This window comes from Myotis daubentonii, chromosome 8, assembly GCF_963259705.1.
Source record: "Myotis daubentonii chromosome 8, mMyoDau2.1, whole genome shotgun sequence".
NCBI lineage: Eukaryota > Metazoa > Chordata > Mammalia > Chiroptera > Vespertilionidae > Myotis > Myotis daubentonii.
The window spans coordinates 95570612-95585335 of record NC_081847.1 but is presented as its reverse complement, the minus strand read 5'-3'; the positions used below and the strand labels follow the sequence as shown (position 1 = coordinate 95585335).

At 61.3% G+C, this 14724-nt stretch overlaps 1 protein-coding gene across 1 annotated transcript in view; it reads left to right on the top strand.

Annotated features, from left to right (window-relative positions):
- The window catches only part of CABLES1 (Cdk5 and Abl enzyme substrate 1), an 81396-nt gene extending 68143 nt beyond the window's left edge, over positions 1-13253 (top strand). Inside the window, exons 8-10 of the mRNA XM_059707479.1 lie at positions 8328-8434; positions 9840-10047; positions 11737-13253. Coding sequence (XP_059563462.1) covers positions 8328-8434; positions 9840-10047; positions 11737-11877 — 456 coding nt within the window. The 3' untranslated portion in view covers positions 11878-13253. The remainder of the gene's footprint in view (positions 1-8327; positions 8435-9839; positions 10048-11736) is intronic.
- The last annotated feature ends 1471 nt before the right edge of the window (positions 13254-14724 follow it).

Genomic DNA, 14724 nt, shown 5'->3' with positions numbered 1-14724 from the left:
GGAGCTTGGGGAGGGGTGGCCTGCTGGGTGCAGAGGTCTGCGCGGCACCCCCTCCCTCAGGGTCGCCCAGGGCCTCTGGCTCTGCTGCTCGTGCCTGTCCCCTTAGGCCCCAGGGCAGCTGAGTTAGCGTCCCCCACCCCCCGTGGGGGCCTCGAGCCTGGAGACCTGGGCTGTGTCCGGTGTTTGGGGGTGTCCTGACCTGTGGGATCCCAGGACTGAGCTGTCCTGTGGCCTCTACAGAGAGAAGCAGCCCTGACTGTGATGAGCTGGTCCTTTGACCCCACCCGACGCTGCTGCACCTCGTTTTCTTACCGTGTGACCCCGACCGGATGCACCGTTCCCAGCGCTCGGGTCCGAGGCTTCTGCAGCCTCTCTGACCGAGACCCGGGACACTGTCTCCTCGGAGATGCCCTCCTGCCCGGCCTCTGCCGTCACCCCTCACAGGCCCCCGCGGTTCTGAGTCCTGTCCCCACGGACCCGGCTCTGCTTACACCAGGGGTTCTCAACCTGTGGGTCACGACCCCTTTGGGGGTCAAACGACCCTTTCACAGGGGTCGCCTAAGACCATTGGAAAACACATATATAATGACATACTGTTTTTGTGATGAATCACTGTGCTTTCATTATGGTCCATTTGTAACAGTGAAATTGGGGGTCACCACAACATGAGGAACTGCATTAGAGGGCGGCGGCGTCAGGAAGGTTGAGAACCGCTGGCTGTCACTCACACGGCACATGAAGGGGATTACGTACTGTGTGCTCTTTTATTTCCTCGTCCGTCTTCCACTCAGTGTCTGAGCTTCTCCTCGGTACCGCGCACAGTAAGCTTTTTACAAATTGCCGAGTAGGATTTCTTTGTGTGAATTCACCAGAGTGGATTCGTCCGGCGTCCTGGTGAGGGACATGGGCTGTATCCAGTTTAGGGGTGCGATGGGCCTCCTGTGCACGGCTCCCTGAGGACGTGTGTTATTTCTTAGGCAGATACCGAGGAGCAGGCGCCCTGTGTCACAGTGTAGGTGACGTTAGCAGCCAGGATGTAGCTGGGTCATAGGTTCACTCATGTTTGCTCCAAGTTCCAAGGCCTCGGGGTCGGGCCGCGGCGTAAAGTGGGGGTTCCGGGGGGCGGACGCGTCCCGGGGCCCAGAGGAGGCCTGTGGTTGACCGGTAGGTACAGTTGGCTTCGCCGTCACGTTCCCATCGTGGTTTTCACGCTGATCCATGCAGGCCTCTCCCGTTAGCCCCCGGAAAGGTCAGAGGTCGTGCCGAACACAGACATTCCCGGGCCAGGCGTGGAGGCCGGACAGGCGAACCCCTAGTGGTCTCGGCCGAGTTAATAGAAGGAGACCACGGCCATGGGAGGGTGCGAGCCCCTGGCTGCCTGCAGGTTCTCGCCGGCCTTCACTAAGGACGGGCAGAGGCCTGGCGTCGGACGGGTCGGCGCTTCTGCTCCGCGTGCCGCCTGCCCGTCATGGAAGTTGGGGGAGGGAGGCTGTTAGAGCAGCCGAGGCCACAGGCCCCCCCCAACCCCCCATGAGTGTGGAGAGCAATCAGGAAGAGAAAGTGAGCCAAAGAGCTGATGAGGCAGCGCCAACAGGAGGAACCTGAGCTGAATGGGTCTCTGGACCCTTTTCCTTTCTCAGGAAAAATAAACCCTCCCACTGTTTGGACACAGACCCTTGGGATGGCTCCCGGGGCCAGTGCCTGCTCCCGATCACTTACTGTGACAACCTCGGTGCCCACAGACCCTCCTCCCGCCGTCTCCCAGGGTGGCGGGAATGTGGCTCAGAACGCGATTTCGGGGGCGGCGTGCGACGCTGAGCGTGGGAAAGGCAGACAAGTCCCTCCCGTGGGCCCTGCCCACCCCCCATGCACGCTGCCTTGTCTGTGGAAGCTCTCGGGACGCACGTCTGCGCCTGCTTGCACACGGCTCACGGAGCAGCCAGAGCAGCTGAGCCGCGGCCTCCCTTGCAGTCCCTTCCGGACACTGAGGTTCGAGGTGCACGGAGCTTCCTCAGGTCAGCAGACCCTGTTGCAGAAAAGTCATGCCAGACACCGTGGGTGCCCCACCTCCTGGACGTGAAGGGGACTCCCCGCTCCTGGGAGAACCTGCTCCAGCTGCGCAGGGGGAGCAGCAGGCCTGTGGGGCGCCAGCCTCGGTGCGGGTGTTACATAAAGTGCTGACTGCGTTGTGGTGGTTTCTGCTGCTCTCTTTCAGGGGTGGGAGGCTGTAACAGCCTTATTGAATACTAGAGGCCCAGTGCACAAATTCCTGCACCAGTGGGGGTCCCTCGGCCTGGCTAACAGGCTCTCTGATATCCCCCAGGGGTCCTGGATTGTGAGAGGGTGCAGGCCAAGCAATCTGGGACTGCTGGCTCCTAACTGCATGCCTGCCTGCTTGCCTGATTGCCCCTAACCACTCTGCCTGCCGGCCTGCTCACCCCCAACTGACCCCCCAACAGCCTTCTCATTCCCAACTGCCCCCCCCTTGCCAGCCTGCTCGCCCCCACTGCCCCCCTGCCAGCCTTATTACCCCCAACTGCCCCCTCTGCCGGCCTGATCGCCCCCAACTGCCCCCCACTGCCAGCCTGATCGCCTCCAACTGCCCCCCACTGCCGGCCTGCTTGCCCCCTACTGCCCCCCCATCAGCCTGATCACCTCCAACTGCCCTCCCCTCCCGGCCTGATCACCCCTAACCACCTCTGCCTCGGCCCCGCCACCATGGCTTTGTCTGGAAGGACGTCCAGGAAGGTCTCTCAGTCTAATTAGCATATTATGCTTTTATTAGTATAGACTAGTAGCCTGGTGCACGAAATTCATGCACTGGGGTAGGGGGGGGAAGGGGCCCCTCAGTCTGGCCTTCACCCTCTCCAATCTGAGACCCCTCAGGGAATGTCCAACTACCTGTTTGTGCCCACACTTTTAACAGATAACAGCTCCATGTTGTTTCTTTCTTATGCTTAAAACCATTGGAATTAGTAGGTATTCAAAGTGTATATACATTTTGGGGGGACACCCTGTATATCTCTCGTCAGCGGTGAAAGAAACCAACAGCAGATTTGGAACCCCCAGACAGGGAACCTCGCTCACTCTCCACATGTCTCCCCACTTCACTTTCCACCTTCGTGGGCAGCAGGAGAATCAACGTTTTCTCTCATTAATTCGGAAGAGCACATCCTGTCACCCGCTGCCTGGCAGGAGTGTCCTAGGCCCCAAGCAAGCGAGGCTCAGTCAGGGCAGCCTTCGCTCATGGGTGCTGGCACCCAAAGTGCACATTCCTCCTCTACAGTCGCCCCGACTATCCCACTGTTTCACTGAGAGGATGGAATTCCTCTCCGCCTCTGGGTTCTTGATCTTGAACGCTGACCAAAGGCACCTCAGCGAGGGCCGCCCGCGCCCACCAGGTGTGTCTGTCTGCACCTGCTCCTGCCTCAGCACCTGCATTAACCCCCTAGAGGTGATCTCATAGCTGCACTGGCCTCCGTGGGAACAGGGCATCACCACTCCGCCCTCGCACTGTCATCTCACAGGCGCCTACCCTCAGCACCCAGAACACCCAGACACTCTCCAAAGGACATGAGCGCATCAGAGGGGATGTGTGCACATCCTGTGGGGGTGTTAAGCATGCCGGGTTGATGGAAGTGCGGTGGAGAGGCGGGGGGAACTTGTGCACGCCTTGGTTTGCAACTGTTGCAGGCGTGGGAGGGTGACAGTGTGCTGGGGGATGTTCTCACGCCAGGGGTGGATGTGCACACTGGAGGCCTCTGGCTTTGCAGATCCGCAAACCCCCATGGTGCGGCCAGGAGGACGTCAGTCTACTAGCCCGCCACAGTGGCTGTCCCTGCAATCCTGCACCTTCTGGGCCAGGAGGCGGATCTTGCGCAGCCACTCTTGGGCGATGATGGCCTGCAGGCTCTACTTCAGCTCAGCCTGCAGGCTCCGCTTGGCGTGCTAACAGCTGTCACCACCGCCATGTGGGAGTACAGGCCGCCCTCCGCCGGCCTGCCTCCCCTGTCCCTGCTCACCTGCACAGAGTGACTGGGGCTGGGCAGAAGCCAGGCGTCCTGCCCTGCCTAACCCCGGCCGATCCGACCCTGTGCGAGCTGCCTCCCCGCCATGAAGGGTCATGGATCCAGGTCCCGGGACCGTGGACTGCCTCAAGCGCTGCCCCCCGCCTGGCAGGGTCACAGATCTGTGTCTTGGTCCCGTGGACAGCCTCAAGCACTGCCCCCCGCCTGGCAGGGTCACAGATCTGGGTCCCGGGACCGTGGACAGCCTCAAGCACTGCCGCCCCACCCTCCAGGTCACGGATCCGGGTCCCAGACCACGGACAGCCTCAAGCACTGCCCTCCACCCGGCAGTCACGGATCTGGGTCCAGGGACAGCGGACAGCCTCCCACAGTGCCCCCCACCCGCCAGGTCACGGATCCGGGTCCCAGACCGCGGACAGCCTCAAGTGCTGCCCCCTGCCCGGCAGGTCACAGATCTGGGTCCCAGGACCGTGGACAGCCTTGCCCGCTGCCACCCGCTTTCAGCATGCAAATTAGCCACCATCTTGTCTATATTTGCAACATTGTTTCTTAGAGTGCAAGCTCAGAGGCAGGCAGTGGCAGGCAGCAGCAGGCGGGGAACCTTGGCTTCCTCCATCACTGGAGCAAGCAAGCCTCCTGTTTGCTTCAGCTGCCTGGCTGCCGGCCGCCATCTTGGTTGGCAGTTAATTTGCATATCCTGATTAGCCAATGGAAAGCGTTCGGGGGTATGGTCGATTTGCATGTTTCTCCTTTATTACATAGGATAGAAGCCTGGTGCATGGGTGGGGGCGGGGCCATCCTGGGTGAGCGGCCTGGGGCAGTTTGCAGGCTGGCCACGCCCCCATCGGGGTGGAGGGTCCCCACTGGGGGGTGTGGCCAGCCTGGGCAAGGGGCTGAGGGCCATTTTCAGGCTGGCCACACCCCAGTTGGGGTGAGGTCCCTGCTGGGGAGCGTGGCTGACCTGGGTGAGGGGCTAAGGGCTGTTTGGGGGCAGTTTGCAGGCCGGCCAAGTCCCCGGCTTTGTCTGGAAGGACATCCGGAAGGTCTCCTGGTCTAATTAGCATATGACTCTTTTATTAGGACAGACAGTTCACATATCACACAGTTCACCTCCCAGTGTGTACAGTGCAGCGGGTTTTAGCATGTTCACAAGGCGTGCAGTCATCACCACAGTTGAGTTGAGGACATTTTTCTCTCCACAAGAAGCCCCATAGTCCCCACCCCATGGGCCCCAGGCAGCACTAACCACTTTCTGTCATAGACTTGGCTGTTCTGGGCGTTTCATAAAATGGAGTCGTACGCCATGTGCCTTCTGCACCTGGTCACGGCGTCACGTGCACCCCTGTCACAGCAGCGTCGGTATTGGGGCGGCTTTTTGAGAACCTTGCCTTCCTTGTAGAAGGTACAGAATGAAATACCAGCTTTTCACTCTACCCAGCATGTGGCAGCAGCTACTCCTGGTCTGTGCATCTGTCTCAGACTTTTGATAATCCAGCTACGTGACCTCCACACACAGTTCACCGGCTCATGCTCTGAGCGCACCGTGCAAACAAAAGTGCGTCCACATCCTGCCGGGTGAGCGTGAACTCGGGCCACATGCAGCCAAGGTCACCCGGGCGGAGAGGATGTTCTGGGAGCTTCTACACGCCCGGTAAATGTTTGACAAATATCTGAAGCTGTGGACCTGCTCTTGCATCTGTTAAACCCACACAGTCGTGTAAACACTGGAAGCGGAGGCCGTTTTTCCTGCGTTTCTCTCCTTAACGTTATTTCTGCGAAGGAACATGAAGAGCTGCTCCCCTCTGGATGGTGAGCGAGAGGAGACCCAGGATTCTGTGTTTGGAACCAATGGGTAGAAATAGCAGCAGATGTGCCGGCCGCCTGCCCGTCCCCATCGCTCCCTGTGGTTTGCTGTCCTCTCGGGGGAAGAATTACTGCACAGAGCAGCCTGGATGCCCAGCTGTTGGTGGTGGGAGAGGTTTGGTTGAGGGTCGCCGTCTGCTTAGTTCGCTGAGTGAGCGGGAGCATGTTTCCCAGCTGAGCTCGGTGGTGGTGGCGAAGGTGGCGACAGGTGCCATAGGAGCAGGTGAGCCTGGCTGGGCAGGGCTCGGTGCTGGGAGAGCCGCAGCGCTCACCCCTCTCCCTCCTTCCTCCAGGACTGAGGGACCAAGGAACCAGGCTTCTGGAGGTGGCCTGCCTGCCCCAGCTCCCGGGGCTCCTGGGCTGGAACCAGCCTCCCTGGACATGTCCTGTCCAGGCCCCTCGGGCCCAGAGGGGAGCAGTAGGGAGTCCACAGCCAGCTCACCCGTTCAGGCTGCCCACGCGGATTTGGGGCGATGTGGAGGGCGGGGGGTGGGGAGGAAGAGGAGATACCAGGAGGCTCCGAGGTAGAGCACCTTCTAGTTTGTTTCTGTTCCCATCAGCGGCCTGTCAGCCGTGAGCCCCACTCTCTCCAGTGCTGTCGCGGGGCCTGTGCGCCTCCCGCCCCCCCACACACCTGCTGCCCCCTTCTCTCCGCTCTGCCCCCCTCCCCTCCCACTGCAGCCCACCCAACCTGAGAGGCCTTCGCTTGGGCATCGAGACGTTGCTGTGGGCCGGGACGGGCCCTCGTTCAGCTCCCTGGAAGCCCTCCCTGCTCTCCTGATGACTCGATCCCATAATTGTTTTCCAGCAAAGGCTGTCTCCCCAGTAGGTGTGGGGACAGCGTGGTCTTACCCTCGCTCCCTGTGACCTCAGAAGGGACTTGGGGTGCCGGCCCTTCCTTCCCTAACTGCCTCCGGCGGGTGGTGGGCGAGCTCCTCTGGGCTGCGTCTCTCGGACCATCTGCGGTCAGTGGCCTCCTCTCAGCAGCGGTGCACATGCCGCTCCCTGCAGCCAGGCAGCGCCCTCTGCAAACACGCAGGTGCCCTGGAGCCGCCACCATCTCCATGTCATGGCCGGCCCAGGTGTCAGCCGCGGCGGCTGCACATGGCCCTGCGTGACCAGGAAGGGACCGCACAGCCTGGGTGCTAGCACCGCGACTCAGTAACATAAGACCACGGTCTGGGCGAGGCGCGTCGCTATGAACTGCAGTTAGACTGAGAGGAGAGCTGGGGAGAAGCCTTGGCCTCGCTTTTCGCTCTCTCTCGGGCCGAGAGGAGGGTGCCCGGGGGCCATGGTGACCCCGTGGCCGGCTCTCAGGATGGTAGGGAGTTGTCTTCCCTCCGAGGGTGGCATCGGCCATCCCAGGTGCATGGTCCACGCAGAGAGTCATGGCTGCTGGACCCCAGAAAGCGTGCCTGAGAGAGAGACTGGGGCTGCGGATGGCAGGGCGGTCACCCCCGGCCCCCAGAACCTGGGCTCAGGAGGACACAACTTACCTGAAACTCCCCGGGCAGCGTCACCTGCAGAGCGGGCCCAGCTCAGACTGTGGGTGGAGCGAGCGGTGCTGCCCTCCCTGCGATACTCTCGATGAGATGCCCGTGGCCTCTCGGTAGGTTCTGTTCTGTCCTCACAGTCAGCCCCTGGGGCAGCCGCCAGGGGTTCTCTCCTGTGCAGAGGAGCAGCGGGGAGGCTCGGGCCAGGTAGCCACGTTCTCAGAGCGACGGGGGGCTGGCATGGGAGCCCTGACCCCACGCAGACCCACTCCTGCTGCTGTTCCATCGGATTAAGGACAGAAAAGCAGGGACGGGTGCGGGACGGGAGCCACACTGGTCCTGCCCGCGCTGCTGAATCTTGCGAAGGAAGGCGATGCTGACACGTGCCACGGCGTGTGTCACGCGTGGATGGGCCCTGAGGACCTGTGTTCAGTGAGACAGCCAGTCTCTGCGGGACAGACACCACACGGTCCCACTCGTCTGAGGACGCGGAGTCGTCAGTCACAGGGACAGGAGGAGCCGAGGGAGGAAGGGGGTTTAATGGGGACGAGTCTCCGTGTCGTGTGTTTTCCCACAATTGGAAAAGTACTCAGTTTGTTGAGTGCGCGCTGAATGCCAAGCACGACGGACGTCTCCCGTGGTTCTCGAAGTAGCCCTCTGGGAGGCAGGGCCGCCTCGCTCTCTGGAGGTGCAGCCTGAGGTTTGGTCACAGTCTCCGGTGGTGGCCGGAGTGGGTGACACCCGTGCGCGTCCGCGATGTGCAAGGGGGGCTCCCTCCCTGCCAGGCGCTGGCCCTGGAGAGCAGAGGCCACGAGTTGCGGGTCCCCCGGTCCTGAGAGCAGGGAGTGGTCTCCCTCTGCCTCTGGAAGCTGGGCCGCCTCAGGCTCGGGGTTCCCCGGGCGTGGCCTCGGTGGGGGGCGTGACCTCGCTGCCTTCCTTACAGACCACAGTGATCGCCTACGTGAAGCCCTCGGACCTCAAGAAGGACATGAACGAGACCTTCAGGGAGAAGTTCCCGCACATCAAGTTAACGCTCAGCAAAATCAGGAGGTAGGTGGCCGTCCGCTCGAGCTCCCTCAGCCCCCCCAGCGCCCATCGCACGTGCTCTGGACGGCGGTTCAAGCGAAAGGTGGGCACGTTCAGCAAAGAGGCTCCTGAGCCCTGGCGGAGGCTCGGTGGTTCGGGCGCCCCCGAGGGTCTCGGTTTGCTTTTCAGTCAAGGGCCCGGACCTGGTTGCAGGTTGGATCGTGGCCTCGGCTTGGGGGGCCGGGGGGGGGGGGCGGGGGGCAACCAATCGATGTGTCTCTCTCATCAATGTTTCTCTCTCCCTCTCTTCCTCTCTCTCTAAAAATCAATGGGAAAATGTCCTTGGGTGAGAACTAACAAAGGCCCATGAGGGGCTAGCTGCTGGGAGGGCCTCTGTGAGCGCCAGGGCAGAGGGCAGGGGGCAGGGGGCGGAGGGCGGGTCTCATGGCAGGAGCTGGCAAGGACCAGGGGAGGCGCCTGTTAGGGAAAAATCGTTTCCGCTGTCATTTCCGCAGCCCGTCCAGTCCGATTTATGTTACGGGAAGCGGCATAGAGACACGGGTTCCCTGCGTTCTCAGATGCAGGCAAAGCAGGAGAGAGGAGCTGGGCCCTGGGTCTGAAATGGCTCCCTGCCCACAGCCACTCCCAGGAGGGACGGCTGAGCCCTGTCATGCAGCAAAGCAGCCGAAGCAAAATCACGTTCCCTCATGGCCGATGGGTCGACTTGGGGGCACATGCCTGCCGGCCAAGTGGTCTCTGGCTGCACCGGAGGGAAACCAGCGTGTGAGGCCTGTGTACCAGGAGAGCGTGTGCGTGCGTGTGGGCATGTGTATGCATGTGTGTGTGTGCGTGTGGGCATGTGTGTGTGGTAATGGGGCTGGACTGCGTGTAACAACGCCATGTTGGAGTAAGTGCCAGCATTTATGTCCGCGTGAATCTTGGTGCTGAGCTGGTGCTGGCGTGTTGGGTTTGAGCAAAGATAAGAAGACGGTCACTCTGTCCTCTCGCTGGGCAGCCGCTCTGAGCTCACGGGGTGCTGAGCCTGACCGTCTGACGTCAGTAGCGAACATGACCGTCACTCCACAGCGCTGACTCCAGACGCCCACCTCACGGCCGTCTCCGTCTCTGGCAGGACCTCGTCCCTCCTGTGGGGTCCCTCTTCCATCTGGGCAGCTCTCCGAGTGTCCAGGGACCCCGTCCGCCCTGGGGTCCAGTGTGCGCCTGTGCCCTGTGGTCTAGACCACGGCCGCGGACCTCGCGGACCACCGGTTGGCGTCCGCCGGTCTAGACGAGTCTCTTCCCCACGCGACACAGCATCTCACGGTTTAGTGCCCGTCCCCTGGGGGACGGCAGGGCAGTGCTTTCTGGGTGAAGTCTTGTCCTCGGGGCCTGGTGCTCAGGCTCCAACAGGCCCCTCCCGCCCCTCCAGCCTGAAGCGCGAGATGCGGAAGCTGGCGCAGGAGGACTGCGGCTTCGAGGAGCCCACGGTGGCCATGGCCTTCGTCTACTTCGAGAAGCTCGCCCTCAAGGGGAAGCTGAACAAGCAGAACCGGAAGCTCTGCGCGGGGGCCTGCGTGCTGCTGGCGGCCAAGATCGGCAGCGACCTCAGGAAGCACGAGGTCAAGCACCTGATTGATGTGAGTGGCCGGGGCCGGGGTCGGCTGCACCGCCCCACCCAGTGTCACTGTCTCAGCCAAGGAGCCACGGAAATGCCACGGGGTCTCGTGGGCAGTCACTCCAGGGCGTCCATCACACACATGGGTCACTGGCCTCGGCCTTGGTGGCCTCCTCTTCAGGGGAGGGCGCGGGTTTCTCCTCTCTCTCAAAGGAGACCCCCTTGGCATAAGGAAACGCTCGTCTCCTTAGGCGAGTACATGAGGCCTGCTTCACGGCACTGAGTTCACGGAGAATGTGGGGGGAGCCAGCAGGGAGGGGGCAGCTGCCACTGAAGAGAGTGTGTCACCGTTCCTACGAGGAGGCGCATGCTAGCTCAGGCTGCCACAGCCAGTGCCCCAAAAACCACAGCCAGTGCCCCACATGCCAAGCCAGTATCCCCACGCCACAGTCAGGGCCTCACACGCCACAGCCAATACACATACACCACAGCCAGTGCCCCATATGCCCAGCCAGTACCCACATACCACAGCCAGTACCTACACACCATAGCCAGTGCCCCACACACCACAGCCAGTACCCCACACGCCATAGCCAGTACCCCACACGCCATAGCCAGTGCCCACACGCCATAGCCAGCATCCACATACCACAGCCCATACCTCCACGCCATAGCCAGTGCCCCACACACCACAACCAGTGCCCCACACACCACAGCCAGTACCCCACATGCCACAGCAAGTACCCACATGCCATAGCCAATACCCACATACCACAGCCAGTACCCACACACCACAGCCAGTGCCCCACATGCCACAGCTAGTACCCACACACCACAGGCAGTACCCACACTCCACAGCCAGAACCCACACACTAGAGCATATACCCCACACACCACAGCCAGTAGCCACACGCCAAAGCCAGTACTCTCACACCATAGCCAGTACCCACACGCCACAGCCAGTGCCCCACACCCCACAGCCAGTGCCCCACATGCCACAGCCAGTGCCCACACGCCACAGCCAGTGCACACATGCCACAGCCAGTGCCCCACATGCCACAGCCAGTGCCCACACGTCACAGCCAGTGCCCCACACGCCATAGCCAGTGCCCCACACGCCACAGCCAGTGCCCCACACGCCACAGCCAGTGCCCCACACGCCACAGCCAGTGCCCCACACGCCATAGCCAGTGCCCCACATGCCTCGGCCAGTGCCTCACATGCCACAGCCAGTGCTCCACACACCACAGCAAGTACTCCACACACCACAGTCAGTGCCCTACATGCCACAGCCAGTGCCCACACGCCACAGCCAGTTCTCACACGCCACAGCCAGTGCTCCACACGCCACAGACAGTGCTCCACACGCCACAGCCAGTGCCCCACACGCCACAGCCAGTGCCTACACACCACAGCCAGTACCTCACCCGCCACAGCCAATATCCCATACGCCGTAGCAAGTGCCCCTCGCCACAGCCAGTGCCCACACGCCACAGCCAGTATCTCACACGCCATAGCCAGTACCCACATGCCACAGCACTAGTCCCGTCGCGAGAACTCCCTCTGCTCCTGAGCTTCTCCACGGCCTTGCCCACCATCCGTTTTTCTGTAAACCTCCCTGGCGGTGGGTAGAGACGTCACACGTGGAGAAAGCCTGGGATTTCGGTCTTTAACGCTAACGTGCCTTTCGGTTTCTCTCTTTCTGTTGCAGAAACTGGAAGAGAAGTTCCGGCTGAACAGACGAGAGTTGATCGCCTTCGAGTTCCCAGTGTTGGTGGCCTTGGAATTTGCCCTTCACCTGCCAGAGCACGAGGTCATGCCCCATTACAGACGCCTGGTCCAGAGCTCCTAGCGCAGGCCCGAGGGTGGGGGCCCTGACACACGCTTCCTGGTGCCGGCTGAGCTCCTAGCACAGGCCTGGGCGGCCTGACGCACACTTCCTGGTGCCGGCAGAGCTCCTAGCACAGGCCTGGGCGGCCTGACGCACACTTCCTGGTGCCGGCAGAGCTCCTAGCACAGGCCCAGGGGCCGGAGGCTTTCGCCAGCACAAGAGCCGCGCCGCTGCTGGAGCTCAGCACACAGGACTCCTCCCAACGCGCTTGTGCGGAGGCTGCCGGGGACCTTTCCAGGAGCCTGGTCTGCTGGCTGAGAGCCCCTGGGAGCTGTGACTACCCACCGGGGGAGGGGAGGCCTGGACCGAAGACACGGTGGCCCTCTGGGCTGTCCACCAGCAAGAGTTCTTACCCCTCCCCCCCCCAGTTCTCCTCCCGGGCACACACAGTCCTGCCGGCAGGTCCAGAACTCTCCAGACCCACGCCACGTCTGAGCGTCAACCCAGAGCAGAGCAGGGACAACAGCATGGACACGTTGAGGGAAGCTTTACAAAGACGCCCTCCCGGTGTCAGAAGAGGGTGCCAGTAGGTCTCTGTACCAGTTGTTGGAGGGCTGTCCCCGGGGGCGTGTGCCCGCGTGAGTGTCAGTGTGTCTGAGAGATGCTGCCTCAGCCCTGAGCCCTTAGCACAGACCTCGCCTGGGACCCCTCACCTGGGGACCCCTCACCTGGGGACCCCTCGCCTGAGGACCCCTCACCTGGGGACCCCTCGCCCAGGGCCATGAGCCAGGCTGGCCTTGATGGTGGTTTCTGGAGAACCTCTGAGTAGCCATTGCTCTCTCAGTACCAGATTGTCTGACAGCTGTGTCCCCAGATAAAAACCTGGCTTCTGTCGCTTCCGCCCCCCACAGGACAAGAGCCAGTCCTCGTGTTGGGGTCCCGCGGGAAGGGTGCTGGCGGCTCCGCACCTTCCTGCATCTGACCTCCGTGCAGGTGTTTACCCCGCCCTTGCCCATGGGGCTGGCGGGGCAGCGCTCCGCAGTGGGCTCGGTGCTCTATGTTAGAGTGCACGCTAGGCACTTTGTTGTGCTGTATGTACCTACGTAACCGTGTTTTATAAAATCAGAACAAGGGTAAGACACGGCTCATACCAGAGGCTTTTAGCCACTGGCACCAGCTGCCTCGGGCTGAGCCTGTGCCCGTTGGAGAGGCGGCGAACTCACCCCTGCGTGCGGGCTGTGCTGACGGCTGGGACTACCTGTACGTGACCAACCTGCATTCACCGCCTGTAGTCACCACGCCTTCACCTTAAAGCCCAAGAGAAGCGCCCACCGAGGTCCGCCCCGCGGGAAGGCCTGTGGCCGTGTAAAGAGAATTAAAGTATTTTATTGTTTCTATATCCGTGTGTCTGTGTGTGTGTGTGTGTGTGTGTGTGTGTGTGTGTGCGCGCACGTGTCTCAGTGGTCACACCCCGCCCTGCATCACTGGTGCTCCTGCCGCCGTTCCCACTGCAGACCTCACACAGGAAGCGAAGCCTCTCACATCTCCAGGCGGGGTGGGCAAGGGGGGTTTGGGCACAGCCTTCCTAGTGGCCTGGACCGAACTCCCTGGCACAGGTCAGAGGTTCTGGTGCCGCTAGAGCGTAAACAGGAGGCTCCCGATGGGCTGTGTTCGGTGCTAAGCAGTTGCTGAATGTTTCCTTCGCTGGATTGCGTGTAAGAGGGATTTTGTGGAGGGTCTGGCTGGACCTGCTAAGATTTAGGGCCCTGCAGCGGGTGAGGCAGGTCTGGGAAGGAGCCCAGTGCTCCCAGCATCTCCATCCCCTGAGGCCCCACATGTCTCCCGGTGTCTTCCCCCAGCTCCCAGGTGGCCCTGGCTCTCGGCCCCCCCATCCCCCAGAGGCCTGGGGAGCGGGAAGCCTCTGCCAGGCAGGGCCATGTCCCCCCCACCCCCACCTCGGACTGAGCCTGGAATCTCTGATGGGTGACAGGCCCTGGCCCAGCTGAGGGAGGAAGCGGGTGCTCCTGGCTGCGGGCTTGTTTGGTGTTACCGTTTCCTTCTACACATTGTTGGTCCACTGGTTCAAGAGACTCAAGTCTCACACTGCTGTGGCCTGTGGGCTGTGAGTGAGGGGCTTTCTGGTTGAATTTAGTTGGGGGGGGGGGATGAAAGATGTGTGTCCAGAGGTCTGTCCATAGCATGAGACCATCTGTACGTCACCCCGAGGGAAAGACAGCCAAGAAGGGGCTGGGAGCTGGGGGAGGGGGCGCTCGCTGCCAGAGCCGCTCAGGAGTCGGGTGGGTGCGTCTCAGACACGGCCTCAGCCCTGGGCTCGGAAGGGGTCAGGACGAGGCCACTCAGCACATTCTAGACCAGTGGCTCCCGACGTGGGCACACGCCCCACAGGGGGCAGTTTGACTTTTAAGGGGGGCGATTCGAGAATGAGAATTAACAGTGAACTTTTTGCATTTTTTATGGTTCTAGGGGCCTCCTATACAGCATATAAATATATGTTGTGACATATTTATGCATTTTAGTTCTCTATTATGTTTTGAAACTTTATTTGCTATTTTCTCATATCACTTCATATTATTTTAACAATTTTCAGTGATGTCTTCCTCAGCACTTCCACTGTCCTTGCGTGCTTTAATTTTTCTCTTTCGTGGATGCCATGTTGCTTGGAAGCTTGTTTAGACCAAGTTCACGGCCTTTTAGGCTCCCTCCACGTGAATAGGAGCTCACTTTTTGAATAATAACAATTATATGTCAGGTGGGGGGGGGCATCAGGATGTTAGAGGTGCTTAGGGGGCGTGGCCGGAAGGAGGCTGGGGACCACTGGTTTAGCCCCTGAGGCCCTGCCCTGCAGCC